The sequence below is a fragment of the Lepidochelys kempii genome, chromosome 11 (assembly GCF_965140285.1).
Source record: "Lepidochelys kempii isolate rLepKem1 chromosome 11, rLepKem1.hap1, whole genome shotgun sequence".
NCBI lineage: Eukaryota > Metazoa > Chordata > Testudines > Cheloniidae > Lepidochelys > Lepidochelys kempii.
In genome coordinates, this window is record NC_136390.1 from 40,123,894 (window position 1) to 40,140,317 (window position 16,424).

Genomic DNA, 16,424 nt, shown 5'->3' on the forward strand with positions numbered 1-16,424 from the left:
TTAAATTGAAGTTGACATTTGAGCTTCCCAATGGTGGTCTCCACCCTGCTGGAACTTGAGATTTGTAAAACAGACAGGATGGGGGAGGGAAGAGCTGTTTCTATCCTGCTTTAAATAGCAAAGAGTCAAGTTTTCTTCTGATTGGAACAAGAGATCAATAGCAGGACATACTGTAAACCACTTACCATGGAGGAATAAAGCCCAGAGGAGTATCAGCTCTGAAACAGAGGTCAGACAAAAATCAAGTATTCTTCTATCTGAAAATTTGTTTCCAATAAACTGTGGCAAAAACAATTTGTTGTTTGGTAGCTCTCTGGACTACAAAACTACTGATTCATTCTATCTGCAACCATTGGCCCTGCTGTTGTTGTCACAATTATATTTATAAGGGGACTAATGGGGTTATATTTGTAATAATTTGGGTTACTCTATTTACCTTCTTATGAAATAAGATATTCTGAAAAAGTTGAACGTCATACTATTACTCGGCACTTACAAACTTAGTTGTACAAACATTCACAACTCTCCTGTGAAGCAGGTACTGTACTACTAAAATTTGGTATTTTATTACCAAAATGCTACTGAGGCTCAAAAGACCTTAGCTATGTAAAACATCTCCAAAAGATAAGAGGCGCCAGCGGACACAAGGCGGAAGAGTCAGTCCTGGAGAAGATCTTGCAGAACAGAATACTCGGAGTTGGTGGTGGACAAATTACCGAACATTTGAACACTGATGTTTCTAAGGTCCAGACATAAACTGCAAATAGCCTAAACCAAACCAAAAATAATAGACAAAATGGACTTTTAAAAACCAGTCAGCCTCCATAGCTCAGGTGTTGCAGCAAAAAGATATATTGATCTTGCCTTGAACAGTGTGAGGAGGCATGTATTACAGCCTCTTTGGATCTTCTTTGCCATAACAGGGACAACAAGACGAAGTCATTAACCTCTTGTGAAAATAAAGATGAAAAAGAATTCACAGAAATTGATGGGTCAGAGAGCTGGGAAACAGTGCAGAAAAATCACATAAAGAAGCTAGAAAATAAAACAGATAATTTGGAAGGAAAGCAAGGACTTTGCAGCTAGTGTATTAAAGTACAGGAATTTGGGAGAGAAAAATGGAAATGCTGGAATACCACATGAGAGGAAACAGATGAGTTCGGGGAATCCTTAAAGGTGAGAAGGGAGTAGACTCAATGGGTTTCGAGGGAAAACTTATGCCACAAGTGTACAATGAGGGAAAAGATCTGATACATATTAAGTGCTTTTAAAAAATTCCTCGTCAGGCACCACTATTGCAGTACCATCAGACAAAACTGAAAACGATGGACTTTAATTCTACTCTGAAAAGTCACTCTAAATATGGCATTGTGGGGCTCCATATTCATTTTCTCTCAAATGGTATGATGATGTGCTCAATTTGAAAGTAAAATGATATTTTTCTAGCTGCCAATCCCGCAAACAACCTGGAATCAGAGATTCAAACATAGTACTTTCCTTCTCATGCACCATCTCGGGCGGTGATGCAGGCCAACTCAGGCCCACAATGACTCCTGTGAAACCTTACTGCCCTCCAAGGGTTTGCACAGATTTAACTATGGGAAAACTTTGTCAATGATTCTCTTTATATATATAAGAAGGAATAGAATCCAAATCTCTCTCTCAGCACTGTAGGGTCAATACAGCTAACTGAAATAATAAAAAGTTATTTTTGCCACTAAGGTCAGCAGATATGACTCTGAATACACACAAGGAGCAGATTAGTTGAGTTTAAGGCGGCACCATTTTTACAATCACATTTCAGAGTAGAACTGATCTTTAAAAGTAGCTAGGGAAAGAGGAAATGTTTTGTACAATGAGTAAGAAAGCTTATATTTTCCTGACTGTATCTCCCTCACCAAGAGCTGTAGGAAGGAAAAAAGTCATATAAAACAGCCTTTCTGGAAGCAAAAATTTGCTAAAGCCATCAGCTGAACTATAAGGAATACATTCTTTGGAGTAAAAATTCTGGAGCTACTGTCGGCTCCTGAAAAAGCAAGACAACAGCCAGCACACAGTAATGTGGAAGGAGTGGTGAATTAAAAATGTTTAAGATTATGGAATAGCCATACTGAATTTGGAGGGTTGTTTGGTTTTTTTAAATCATATTTTGGCATTTTTGGAGATTTGTTCCTTAGTCACTGTTCTCCCTCTGTAGATGCCTGTTAAAATTATTCTGCTAGATAACTCAAGTCTGTGATGAACTGCAAAGATATAGGTGAAAAACAGTAAGTTACCAATATTCCTTTGCTAAAAAATAATAGTCATACCTCCACCAAAAGGGAAATCTATTTTATTTAATAATGTATATGAATTGGAATGTGAATAGTGTGTTGAATTTTTTTTAAGGGAACTGCTCCAAATTATCCTTTGTTGCACTGAGGGAATCTACTGTGTTTGTTAATATGTTTTTATAAACGTTACAGTTAAAAGCAAAATGTAAATGCAAATCAAGTTGAGCTAATGCCAAATGCAAGAACAAAGACATGAATGGATTGACAGGTAAGGAAGTAGTAAGTACCTTCGACATAAAGATATAATTTATTTAAAGAATCTTTAATTAACTAATACAAATGCAGTCAGAGTGCAACAACTAAAAGAAGCAGTTTTGAAAATGAATTATGCAAGGAAAATTGCAGGATATGGTTACCAACCAAAAGCAAGGACAGACTTTGCTGTCTGTAAAAGGCTGCTTGGACTCATTCCATCCAAAACAACCTGTGCCCCTATTTTATCTTTTTACTTGTAATTAGAGCTGGTCAGGAATTCTCCAATGGAACAGTATCCATTGAGAAATGCTGATTTGATTAAATCAAAATGTTTTGTAGAAAAGTATTGATTTCCTTGAAAATGTTGTGGGAAATTATCAAAACATTTAGTTACAATAAGATCAAAATGGTTAATTTTGATAAGGTTCAAACACTTTGTTACAACTTTATTGTTTCAACTTTTATATTACAAAAGTCAAAATGTTTAAACTTTTACATTATATTTTGTTAATAATTATAAAAGTCAAAAAAATAAAATCGAAACATTCTTGACCATGTCAAAATGAAATATCTTGGAATATTTTCTTTTATGAAAAGTTCAGAGATTTCAACTTTTCATTGAGATTTGGGATGAAAAACGGTATTTCAAAATTTCAGAATTTCTTGCAGGATGGAGATTCCATTCTTCAGCAAGTTCTACATGTAATAGTGTTTGTGTTAATCATGCCAATTAAAGATTTTTATTCTTAATGTGCACTGAAAGGCACACACAGCAAAACTGGTGCCTGTAATTACTCCTGATGTAGAGATTTTAAATAATGGACGTGAGGGAAATATTGGTGACCCTCACTTCAGAGTTTTTTGTTACTAATGCTTGCTACTTTAAAGGGATCGGCTCACATATTTTTTTTAAATGTTTGGGTCCAGATCCTGCAAAGACTTAACTCTACACACGAGTAGTCCTGGTGGTAAGTGTTTGCAGCATCTAGGATTTAGACACACATATGTACTTCCCTCCAAAAGGCTGAAAAGAACCCGTCCCCCTTCTTTCCCTATTAGGGTATGTCTACACAGCATTTTGGAGCGAGTCTCCCAGCCTGGGTTGAGAAACTCGGGCTAGTGGGGCTTGCATTAGTGTTCCATTTATGACACTAAAAATAGCTGTAGAAACAAAGCTTTGCAGTGGCAACTGGAGCTAGAGCTGGGTCTCTGAAGCCTAGGGAACGGGGTGGGCTTCAGAGCCTGACCTCCAGCCCGAGCCACAACTTCAAAGTGCTGTCCATACAGCTATTTTTAAGAGCACTAACATGAGACCCACTACCCCAAGTCTGTCATCCAGAGTTGAGAGGCTTGCTCCAAAATGCCGTGTAGACGTAGTTTTTCCCCTTTTACATGTGACAACTCACTTCCCTTTTTGTTACTTATAAAGCTGAGTCTATCAAGCATCTGACTCACTGACTTCTTTGCCCCCATCAGCATGGAAAGAGAAAGTCATCAATGAACATCACAGTTCTGGGCACAGGGTTTGCTAGTTAATTTGTGTATCCCCTGCTTCCTGGTGCTGCAACAGCAAAACAAAGCAAAGTTAAGTTTATGCATGAACAGTGGCCTTAAATCAGTGATAGATCTTGAGTAAATGAGTATTAAGAAATGAAATACTTCATCCAAACTATAATAATAGTAAAATCTAATGTGAGGACTTTTAAAGTGACAGAATCTGTTTAGAACAGTGGCTCCCCAACTTATTCCGCCGCTTGTGCAGGGAAAGCCCCTGCTGGGCCGGGCCGGTTTGTTTACCTGCCGCTTCCGCAGGTTCAGTCGATCGCAGCTCCCAGTGGCCGCAGTTCGATGCTCCAGGCCAATGGGAGCTGCTGGAAGCGGCGCAGGCCGAGGGATGTACTGGCCGCCGCTTCCAGCAGCTCCCATTGGCCTGGAGCATCGAACCGTGGCCACTGGGAGCTGCAATCGGCCGAACCAATCAGGGTTGAACTAACCTCGTTATCCCTAGCCTGATTCTTGCTTCCATATTTATACCTGCCTCTGCAAATTTCTACTACATGCATCCAACGAACTGGGTATTCACCCACGAAAGCTTATGCTCTAATACGTCTGTTAGTCTATAAGGTGCCACAGGATGAAAATCACAAATTACCTAAAATTTATATTTAAGAACTCCACTGTTGGCCACTACAAACCCATCCGCCCACCCCTCCAAGAGAACACTGACAGTCTACATGGGCCTTGTCCATGCACAGCAAACCCTGAAGGCCAACAAACCCTAGCCCTGCCAGACCAGGAGTGAGTCCCAGAGCTGAGCACCACTCATGGAAAAAACCATCAGGAACCTCCCACCTCAATTTAAGCAACTGCAGTTACCACAGTGATCATGCACTTAGTTCTCTTCATTACAATGAGTAGACAAGCTTGAATTTTTCTAGGTATTCAGAATTTCATAGTTTAGCGATACATCTCTTTTTATAGCACCAGCTAAGCTTAGTCAGGCTTAAAACTTAATACATCTAAAACTTAGGTCAACCTAGCTATGGCACTCGGGTGTGAAAAATTCATAATTAAACCATCTTAATGCCCATTGTAGACACTGGCAAGTCAAACAGAAGATTTCTTATATCGACCTAGCTACCACCTCTCAGAGGGGTGGATTAACTACAGTGATGGAAAAACCCCTTCCATCACTGTGGCAAGTGTCTACACCACAGATGCCACTGTGGCACATCTGCAGTGCGACAGCTGTGCCATTGTAGTATCTGTAGTGTAGACATAGCCTCAGTGTTATTAGCATTAGTTCCTCGCTGGCAGGTGTGCACCTGAACCATACTTTCCTCTCACTAGCCTGCACAACATGAATAGTTTGACTCTCCCCTGTTTCTTGCAGGAACACTCTCTGCACTACCACTTGAGTTTCTTCATTCATTATTCATTCACAGCCATTGCTAGGGCTTGGCCTGAAGGCGACTGCCCCACAGACATTTGTGGCTGCAACTCCATCTTCCCTTGGCCCTCAAAATATTTTTAAATTTTTAAGATAATTTAGTACTTGTGTAAAGTGCCAGTGTATTTGACATCCCTAAAGACTGAGGCCCACTATTTAGCCTCATAGACACGGGTAGCACCAGTTTCCACACAAGCCTCACTCCTGATCTGCAGACCTCTTCAGGCAAGAGGATGATTACCATGTGTATTCAGAGCTCAGCTTCTCTGCTGACAATTGCTATCAATTGTGGAGGTGTGCTTTGTGATATCTATCAAGAGATGCAGTAAGAAGTCCCACATGTTGTACATCTCAGAGAACTATGACTGAGATGAAGGGCTTTACATTTCTAAGCCCCTGATCCTGCCAACTTCACGTATGTCAATCAGTATTTCTAGGATCGGGAACTGAATCAGTTCAAATCCAGCCCAGTTCAATAGTGACCAGAATTCATTACCTGGTGATAGCTGTTCAACGGAACAAATACAATGAGTTTGTGAATTCCATTAGTTCCATATCCATGTGTCCATATCAGTCAAATCACCAACAAAACCAAGTCTCCATGAAAATGCAAATTACCCTTCTAACCTTCTGTATCTGTTATACAAAAAAAAAAATTCAACCTCCATAATTTTCAGTCCAGCAACTTTCACATCCCCAAATTTATATTTAAAAAATAAATGACCACTATCATCACTGGCATCTCACTAATGAGCATGACTGCACAGAATAGTGAGTACAGTTTCAGTGAGTTGCACAGTATAATTGCCCTGCTAATATTGTTGAATATTATTGGAAAGTAACAGTGCAGAGCAAAAACAGACTTCTCTTCTTTTCCCCTGCTCAGTTTAAAGGTATTTTATTTTCAATGAAGGAAATAAAAACAAAAAAATTGGAAAGAAATTCCCACCTAAATTATCTTGTCTTTCCGAATCATAAATAAATGCTATATATTTACTCCCCTTTTTGTTTTTTTTAAATAAATGCATGATAAAAATGCATTTAGAAGGGGGTTTTTTTTAGAACAAAAATGACAACGTATGTGTACTAGTTATATTGTCTTTTGCCAGACGTATGGAACCTCATTATAAGAATGCAAAGAAATCATTATAATGAAATATTAAGGCCCTAATCTTGCAAAGATTTACCCATATGCTTAACTTTCGTGCACAGGAGTAGTATCGCTGATTTCGCTGAGACTACTCTACTGTAAAGTTAAGCAGGTGCATAAGTCTTTGCAGTATCAGGGGCTCTATGTGTGTACTTAACTTATTCTCATTTACACCAGCACTGTAAATTTTCATGATCTTTATAAATTAAGACATATTGCTTGCTCTGAAGAGCTGACTGTGGTTGATTTACTGAAAAGTGCCAGTAACATTTTAATTTAAAAAAACAAACAAACCAAAACATACCTTCAAAATGTTCTTTTAGTTTATAGAGAAAATCCTTTAAAATAATCGTAGGGCCTTAGGACTGCTTCTCTGTGTACAGCTAAGGGAACTGTGTCACAAGTAAATACAGTAACAGATTGCACGGGGCTCACAGCATCCATTACTTCCCACTCAGGCGCCCCACAACCTTTCTATACAGCAATGTCTAGCCCCCTGGATTGGGCGTGACAACACCTTCCCATCCGGCAACGCACTTAACAGGACCCGCGGGAGCTCGGCTCAGCGCCCCAGCCTGGCTGCTGGGGAAACGCTCCACGGAGCTGGAAACATGCCCCCGGAAGGGCAGGCGGGCAGGCGCCACCCGTGGGAGGGGGCGCATAGAGAGGGCAGCGCCATGGCTTCGGGGAGTTGTAGTTTTGGCGCGTCATTGGGAAGCGCCTGAAAACTACCCGCCCCGGCGCCGCGCAGCGCCCGCAGCAGGAGCGGCCTGGCCGGTGCTGGCCTGGTCAGCCGCTGCCAGGTGGCTTGCGGCACAGAGTCGGTGGGGAGTGACGGGGGTAGTAAGTAATGGCTGCTGGACAGCTGAGTTACTCTCCTCCCCCCCCGCCGCCACTGGCTTGTGGTACATTCCTCTTAGAGCCCAGCCAGGCGCTGCTATCCGGCCAGGGCCTGCTGCAAACTGGCCGTGGACAGATTCAGACGTTATAAATAGCAACGGCCCAGGTGCGCTGCCGTCGCAACGGGGAGAGCACGGGGCCTGGGTGGAACGGGCCCGGGGCCCGCGGCGGCGGCGGCTGGGCAGGCAGGGGTCTCCTCGTTTGCATCCAGGCTGGGGTGTAGCGGGGGCTGTGCAGGCAGCTCTGTCCCGGCTTGGTTTACCCTGTTCCCGCGGAGGGCTCCGGGATTTCCGGGAGGGAGACGGCGAGATCAGCGAGTGGGGCCCCTAATACTTGTGGCATCGAAAGACGATCCGGCACATGCATTGTTGTCTCCTTGTATTGAACAGCCCCACGCTTGCTGCCCGAGCCAGGAGGAATTAGAAGGAATTCGAGCTTTTCCCCAAGAAATAAAAATGTCTCCAGATTCAGTCGCTTCCTCCTCCTCCTCAGCCAAGAGCCTCTGCTCCAGTGCTTTTAAAATTCACAATGTCTGCCGCCGCCTAACCAGGAGGTCTCACGGATTTTATACAAAAGATGCGGGTGTCGCCCACAGAAAAAACATGGGAATCCTAAGAATGCTAGTGTGTCAGGTAACCGCTTCTAACATTTTCCAGCAGTGAATCAATCCTTGTTTGGAGCCTGATTTCTTCAGTCCAGATGTTCTGAACTCCAGTCTAGTGCAGGAATTTGGGCAACCTCTGGACTTAAACTCTGAATAGGAGAAGTTTGTGAGAGAGCAAACAGCTTGAGTTCTTGATTAAGGATGAGAGAGTTAGCAACACGGCTGTTCCTCTGAAACCTGTCAATACTATTAAATTTACCTCAGGAAAAATCTGGAAAAGATGCAACATCTTTATAATTGATGTTATCTACAATAATTGACTATTATTGTAGACAATTATATAATACTTAATATTAAAATTATGGTAGCAGTGTAAGGGACATCATCAACCTTAAATTTGACCTCAATACTCTAAGGGTTTGTCTACATGTGCAGCGGTGCAGGCTGCTCCACTATATGCTCCTGGGGGAATTCTGTGCCAAAAAATAAAAAATTCTGCACACAATATTTTAAAGTTCTGCATATTTTATTTGTCAAAATAACACAATATATATTCACACCAGTTTCAATTATTTTGGTAATTTATTTCAAAATACCTGTCAGCAAGTATGTCTGTAACAATACAAACAAAAATTCAGAATTTTTTTTTTTTTTAACAATAGATTCCTCACTGGGCATATTAATACAGAACTTTGGGTAATTTATTTAAACTACAGTACAGAACTATATTTCCTCCACCCCTCAGAAGCAGTGCAAAGGTTTGGGTGTAGGCAGGGGTAATGAAGGTGCTGAGGGAGAGGGAAGGAGCCTGGGAGAGAACCTGGAGGGTTGTTGGGTGTGAGTGGGAGAAGTATGGAACAGGATTTTTTGTTAGGGAGTAAGGGAGGCTCCTTACTGGGTGTCCCCATGTGTCCCTGCAGCTCCTACTCCTACTTCCCCATGTGGCCCTGCAGCAGGGGAGCTAGAACGGGGGGGCCATGGCCCCCCCCACTTTTTACCAACCATAAAGGCGAGTGACAGGGAGGAGAGAAGCAAGCAGGTGGTGGAGTCTTGGGGGAACAGGCTGTGTGAGGGCAGGGTCTTGGGAAAAGGGGCAGTGAGGGTGGGACTTGGGAAGAAGGGGCAGTGTGGACTTGCAGGGGAGCATGGTTTGGGTGCCTGCGTGGCCTCCCCCTCCCACTTTTAGGGTGCTTCTGCTGCTCCTGACCTTCCATTCAGCCCCTGCTCAATGCTGTCACCCCATTAGCCCTTCTGAACACCAGTCTGTGACCCCCCCCCACTGTGTGCTCCATGCTGTCTGTGTCCCTTCCCCTCCCCCCCCGCCCCATATCCCATAACTCTTAACTGGGCTCTGCGGGCAGAGCACTGAGGAATGCAGCCAGCTGCTGGCTTTTACTGCTGGTCAGCCAGCTGCTGTCTGTTGTGGCGCACAGTGGCCCCTGGTGGGAAAAAGGCAGAACTGCAGAGCCTCTGGCATTATGTATTTTCTGCAGAGGGACATGAATTCTGCATATGTGCAGTCGCGCAGAATTTCCCCAGGAGTAACTAGCACTTTAGTGAAGACTCCACTACACCAACAGGAGAGCTTCTCCCGTCAGTATAGTTAATCCACCTCCACAAGAGACGATAGCTATGTCGGCGGGAGAAGCTCTCCCATCAACACAGTGCTGACTATATCAGCAGTTAAGTTGGTATAATTCAGGAATTTTTCACACCCCTGAATGACATAGTTATACCAGTGTAAATTGATGGTGTAGATCTGGCCTAAGTGCAACAGAATTGTTTCCACAATTTAAAAAAATCAGTAGTTTTCTGTAAACAAATGAACATGCCTCTGAAGTGGAAACCAAACATTGCAGCACTGGGAAACTGAAATTGCAGCTGATTATAAACCAAAGTGAAACTGATTTAATTTTTTTTATTGGCCAAGCTGAGAGAAATGTAGAAATACCATATATAGGAATAATTAAATTAGTATTTAAAAATTACTTTAGTTTTAGCAATCTAAGGTGTTAGGCCCCATTCATGCAACCAGATGTGTGAAGGGAGATCCCTGCACCCACATAGGGCCCCACTGAAGCTAGTGGGGCTTTGTCTGACCATAGCCCACCTACATTCATCTCATAAAGGATTGGGGCTTTAATTAATACAGATAAAATTATTTGCAACCCCATATCGTGATATCACTAATGCACATGAGTAACTTTATGCATGTGAGTAGTTCAAGTGAACTCATTAACATCTTGCATTCTTTATGGAAGCAAGCGTGTAAATTCCCTCCTGTGCCTTCCTCCAAACACCAAGAGTAGGCTGGATCCCAAAACTCCATGAATTCAGTGGGACTACTAACATATATATTTATTTTCCATGGTGTCCATGAATTGGTAAAGCATCTCTTTTCATTTTTTTGTCCCTAGTTTTCTTATAAAGGCCCATTCATAAATTTTATTACATTTTCCTCCATCATACCCCCTCCAACTTTTCTAGACTTACTTTTCAAATACTTTTGAGTCAAAGCCCTGCTTGTCATATTTCAATGCCTACTGTATTCACAACTGGATGCATCTAGTGTACAATTGTAGAAAGAAGGAAAGAAAAATTAAAAATGGCTAGATAACTTCAGGAGACTTATTTATTTATTTATTTAAGAAGTCCTTTATGTGTTCAACAAACTATGTTCAACTAACGTCAGTTATTAAGCAGTAGGGGCAAGTGAAATATTTTCCAAAACCACAGCTTGTCATAAAAGCCTTCTTCTATTCATTGTCTATTTCAGGAAAGTACTAAATTCAAGAATGTTTGGACAACTCATTCCACATCTCCTATTGCTTATGAGCGCGGAAGAATTTATTTTGACAATTATCGGTGCTGTGTGAGCAGGTAATTATTTGATTGCTAAAAATTGCCATTATTTTTAATTTTAATACTCAGGCTCTGATCTTAGAAATTCCCCTGAGTAGTCCGACCAAGTTGAATGGGATCACTTGTATAAGCATAGATACCCATATGCCTAATTGTTCACAGGATTTGATCCTTAAGTGTTAGACAATAGCTGTAGCATTAAGTATTGCATTGCTTTTGGCAAGGTAAGGCCTGATCCTGTGAGTTGCTGCTTATGTTCAACTATCACTGGACTTTAATGGGAGTTGAGGATGTTCAGCACTGCACAGAATTCAAATTAAACAGACTGAACACTAGTTTTATTTCTTGTAGTTGTCACCGGGCCTCAGTGAGTCACAGCTGAGGATGCCAAATTCAGGACAAACTGCTGGGAAATAAGGCAGTCTCACCCTAAATTGGTGGTTATTCTATCATTAGATTATACCAAGCCAGTAACAAAAGTAAACTTCTGTCTCAGCACATTGATTAACAAGAAGTCAAGGGTACAGTCTCTGTAGGCATTACAGCCCTTGTCTCACCATGCAGACACTGGACTCTATGATGAGTGGTTACTAAAAAAACAATTTAATCAAACATAGGGTTCTTCTTACCCCCAAGAGATCAGGCACATAGGCAGATCAATGTGTAACTGAGATCTTACCCAATAATCACGCTGATGCCAATCCTTTAGTAACTATAAACTAAAGGTTTAATAATAAAAAAAGGAATAAGAGAGTTGTTAATGCTTAATAGATCAAATAACTGCAAAGTTCTTATATCAGGTTTGTAGCAAAGATGGTATAAACTGCTAGCTTGTAAAGTCTCTCAGGTGACTTCCCGAAGATTGGAATCCAGAGTCCAGAGAATCAGGGCAGGAAAGAGGCAAAGTGAAGATATTTCAGGAGTCTTTTATATTCTCTGCCATGTGTCTGTAAATTTACGGTCTCAAAACAAAGCTCACAGCCTAGTTTATGGAAAGTTACTGTCTCAAGATGGAGTTCAGGATCACGTAAGCATATCACATGTCCTTACATGACTTGATGATGCACAGGGGTAGTCACTGCCTATATTCTTGCTGAGGCATCCACAGGAAGAGCTATCTGGGCAGAATGGGTTTCTTCTACTGCCCATTGTTAGAGTGAAGTGTCCTGACTGGTTTCAGAGTAGCAGCCGTGTTAGTCTGTATCCGCAAAAAGAAAAGGAGTGCTTGTGGCACCTTAAAGACTAACAAATTTATTTGAGCATAAGCTTTCATGAGCTACAGCTCACTTCATCAGATGCATGCAGTGGAAAATACAGTGGGGAGATTTTATATACACAGAGAACATGAAACAATGGGTGTTACCATACACACTGTAACAAGAGTGATCAGGTAAGGTGAGCTATTACCAGCAGGAGAGGGAAAAAACAAAAAACCTTTTGTAGTGATAATCAAGGTGGGCCATTTCCAGCAGCTGACGAGACACTGGTTCCAATGTAAATTCTATCCGGTGGGTGTTACCCAAGAGTACCGCACATGTTTAAGATTAGGGCTGTCAAGTGATTAAAAAAATTAAATAACAATTAATCGCATGATTAATTTCGCTGTTAAACAATAATAGAATATCATTTAAATATTTTTGGATGTTTTCTACATTTTCAAATATATTGATTTCAATTACAACACAGAATACAAAGTGTACAGTGCTCACTTTACTTTTAATTACAAATATTTTCACTGTAAAAAACAAAAGAAATAGTATTTTCAATTAACCTAATATAAACACTGTAGTGCAATCTTTTATCATGAAAGTTGAACTTACAAATGTCAAATTATGTAAAAAAAACAAAACAAAAAATCCTGCATTCAAAAATAAAACTGTAAAACATTAGAGCCTGCAAGTCCACTCAATCCTACTTCAGCCAATCGTTCAGACAAACAAGTTTGGTTGCATTTGGAGGAGATAATGCTGCCTGCTTTTTATTTACAATGTCATCTGAAAGTGAGAACAGGCGTTTGCATGGCACTGTTGTAACCGGCATTGCAAGATATTTATGTGCCAGATGCACTTTAATGGGAATTGAAGATACTTATGATCTTGCAGGATCTGGCCTCTTTTTAGCATGTGATTTCCAGCACGTAAAATGCCTTGTGAATGGTGTCATTTAATAAGGCCAAAAGAAGAAGACCGAACCAGAGACAGCGTTCATTTCAGGAAACATATGTTGCTAAATTCTTAAAGAATTCTCAGCTTCTGGCACCCATGCCATGAAAGGCATGACACTCTGATACAGTGGAAGAGTTTCCTCCTGATAGTACTTAATGGGTCAAATTCTGCTGTCAGGTACACAGTGCAAGTCAATGAAGTTACTCTTAATTGTAACTCAGAAGAATTTGGCACAATAACTTGTTACAAACTAATAGCTCCCCCTCACCCCAAGTTCTAATCTATATAGGCTATACTATCACCCTCATGACTCTAGAGTCTGAGCACCTTCTAGTAGAGCAATCAATAACATGAGTAACATCTGTCATGTGTGCTTCATTCTTTTTCTCCTCCTCTCCCCAGGGGGAGAATTGTGCATGCTGTGAAGTATTTTGTTTTAGTAGAGTTTTAGTGTGTGTGTGTATTTTCTGTTTAGTTCTTTTTTAAAGTATGTTACTAAAATAAGAACATTATTGGTACATCTCTTGTCTAAAATGTTTACCTAGATGAAAAGTGATCTTTTTAATGGCATCTTATACTGGGGGGTGGGGGTACCCAAATTCTGAGAGTAGCACAGAGAGACAGTTCCCAAAATAAGAATAGCCCAGCATGCTGGGAAGTTCAGAATGCTGCCTGCATGAGGAGGAGGTAATGATTTATAATAGTGCATAAACTGACCTGTTGACAGAGGTAGTTTATAAAGTAGACTGATTGTTTATAATCTTTTTTCTCAGCATTGCACGAGAGCCAAGAATACTTTATCAACTGCCAACATGTTCTAAATCAGAAAAAATAGAGGATGCATTATTATTGGAATGCCCGTTGGTAAGGTTACTTTTCACTGAAGAAATTTTGAAAACAAAATATTGCAACTGTTTTAGCTGTGGAAGAACAGTTCACTGATAATGTAGACAAAATTGAAACCAAACATTTCAGAAAATTGGGATGATGATTATTGCAAATTGTGGTCAATTTCTGTCTTCAGATGGCTGCATATCGCTCCCATTGAAGTTGGTGGGAGTTTTGCTGTTACTTTGTGGAAGAAGCAAAGTATTCAGAGACCGTATTATCAATCCGCTCTTCTCTAACATTTTCAGTTAACCTAAATAACTTCAAAGCAGTATACATTAATATATTATGCTCTTCTTCGCTTGGAGCAATTATTTAATGGGTCAATTGCACTGTTTGTAACAACATTCTTGTGTTATAACAACTATCACAGTGCTTGTCAGGAATGATGATCTTCACACAGTAGATAAGTGAGAATTTTTGCAATGAAATGGGCTTAGACACTAGCGAATACTCTCTCTCCTTTGAGTTCAGTAATCATCTTTGAAAAAATTCCATGAAAATACTGGCTTCATTTAAAGTTTGCAAAACCTGAGCTTCAGTCCGAGCCAAACATCTACACACTATTTTTAGTTGCATAGCACGAGTCTGTGGATGGGGGCTCTGAGACTTGCTGCCATGGGTTTCTGCTTGCCATGTACACATATCCTTAATGACTACAGCTGGTCATAACTCTACTGGCATTTTAACCCACTATTTTCATTTGCGCACAACGTTTTCTAAAATTCATTTTTTGACTGAAATTGTCATACTTTCTCTTGGACCAAAGGTGACTTTTAGGGACAGACTGAGCAGTTTTCTCATATTAAGATTTATTTGCGTCTGGCTAACTCAAATAGGGGAAGTCTAAAATATGACATTTTTCATATGGCAAATTCTACTGGGAAATAGTTTGGTAAATTTTGAGAAAAATTAGTAAATATATTAAAATTTGCATTAATGAATGCAAACTACAACACTTTTATAGTTTTTCTTAGTTATGTTACTGCCCATGGTACAATAATATTGTGCGACTTTAGAGTGCTACATTTCTCCACCGTGCTGCTCCTAGATTTCTGCCTCCTGTAAGGAGCTGAGTATCTTTAACTCCCACAGGAATTGAGGATAGTCCGCATCTTGCAGGATCAGGCCGTACAGAGAAATGTAGTTTAAATCCCATCGAGTCATGCAAAAACAATTGGATAACTCCATAGTGTCAGAGAAAATACTTTCTTTTCTATTTAAATGCATAGTGCATTAATATTTAGGTTTAGGTTGCATATTTGAACACAAGTGTCATAAAAATGTGAAAGTTAAGGTTCCAGGAGTACTTTATATACTTTAATTTATGTAAATGTATAAAAAAATGCCTGCTTTCAAGAACTAATGGCCTTATTTTCAAAGATGTTGTGCCAGCATGGCTCCAACAGCAGCTCTTTAAGCCCTGGAAATCTTAAAAGAATTGTACAAAAAATGGAAACATGGATGAATTGCCAAAGAGGAGAACAAAAGAATAGCACAAGCGTGTAGGGACATAATCAGAAAAGGTCAGGCATAAAATGAGGCCTGGTCCACACTTAAAAATTAGATCAGTCTAGCTACATGGCTCAGGGCTGTGAAAAATGTTGAGCCCTGAGTACCACAGTTAGGTCAACCTAACTGCCAGTGTTGATGCAGCTAGGTCAGCAGAAGAAATCTTCCATCAGCCTAACCATTGCCTCTTGGTGAGGTGGATTAAATACATCAGCAGAAAAGCCCGTTGCTTCCGTATAGGAAGTGTTTATGCTACAGCACACAGCTGCCGTGTGTAGCTGTGCTGCCTTAGTGGCTGTAGTGTAGACATATCGTGAGTTACACCTAGTAAGGGATGTAAAAGGCAATAAAAAGCGGATCTATAGATACATCAGGAGAAAGAGAAAGACAATGGAAAGTATAGGTCCTGTACTTAGTGGAGAGGGAGAGCTAATAATGGACGACATCAAGAAGGCTGATGTGTTTAATGATTGTTTTGCTTCAGTCTTCACTAAACAGGTAAATTGTGATCAGATACATAACAAAATTAATATTAACAAGGGGGAAGGAACACAAGCCAAAATAGGAAAAGAGCAGGTTAAAGAATATTTAGATAAGTTAGATGTCTTTAAATCAGCAGGACCTGACAAAATTCACCCTAGGGTACTTAATGAACTAGTCGAAGCAATCTTGGAGCCATTAGTAATTATCTTTGAGAACTCATGGAGGATGAATAAAGTCCCAGAGGACTGGACAAGGGCAAATATAGTACCTGTCTTTAAAATGGGGAACAAAGAGAACCCAGGGAATTATAAATTAGTCAGCTTACCTTCAATACATGTAAAGATACTGGAGCAATTTACAAAACAATCAATTTGTAAGCAAC

General features: G+C 40.5%; 2 protein-coding genes across 6 annotated transcripts in view; one reads left to right on the forward strand and one right to left on the reverse strand.

The window, feature by feature from the left end:
- The window catches only part of METTL8 (methyltransferase 8, tRNA N3-cytidine), a 44,225-nt gene extending 36,111 nt beyond the window's left edge, over positions 1 to 8,114 (reverse strand). The window contains exons 1-2 of one of the 2 annotated variants that reach the window (XM_073305816.2): positions 6,933 to 8,114; positions 5,975 to 6,114 (exon numbers count right to left, since the gene is read on the reverse strand). The gene's annotated coding sequence lies outside the window, so the exon portion shown is untranslated. The remainder of the gene's footprint in view (positions 1 to 5,974; positions 6,115 to 6,932) is intronic. The other variant, XM_073305818.2, reaches the window with a different exon arrangement.
- The window catches only part of DCAF17 (DDB1 and CUL4 associated factor 17), a 38,728-nt gene continuing 29,606 nt past the window's right edge, over positions 7,303 to 16,424 (forward strand). The window contains exons 1-4 of one of the 4 annotated variants that reach the window (XM_073305813.2): positions 7,308 to 7,634; positions 7,918 to 8,160; positions 10,909 to 11,012; positions 13,933 to 14,023. In XM_073305813.2, the coding sequence (XP_073161914.1) occupies positions 7,984 to 8,160; positions 10,909 to 11,012; positions 13,933 to 14,023 (372 nt within the window). In that variant the 5' untranslated portion in view covers positions 7,308 to 7,634; positions 7,918 to 7,983. Of the gene's footprint in view, positions 8,161 to 10,908; positions 11,013 to 13,932; positions 14,024 to 16,424 lie in introns of all 4 variants that reach the window. The other 3 variants (XM_073305814.2, XR_012154288.2, XM_073305815.2) reach the window with 3 other exon arrangements.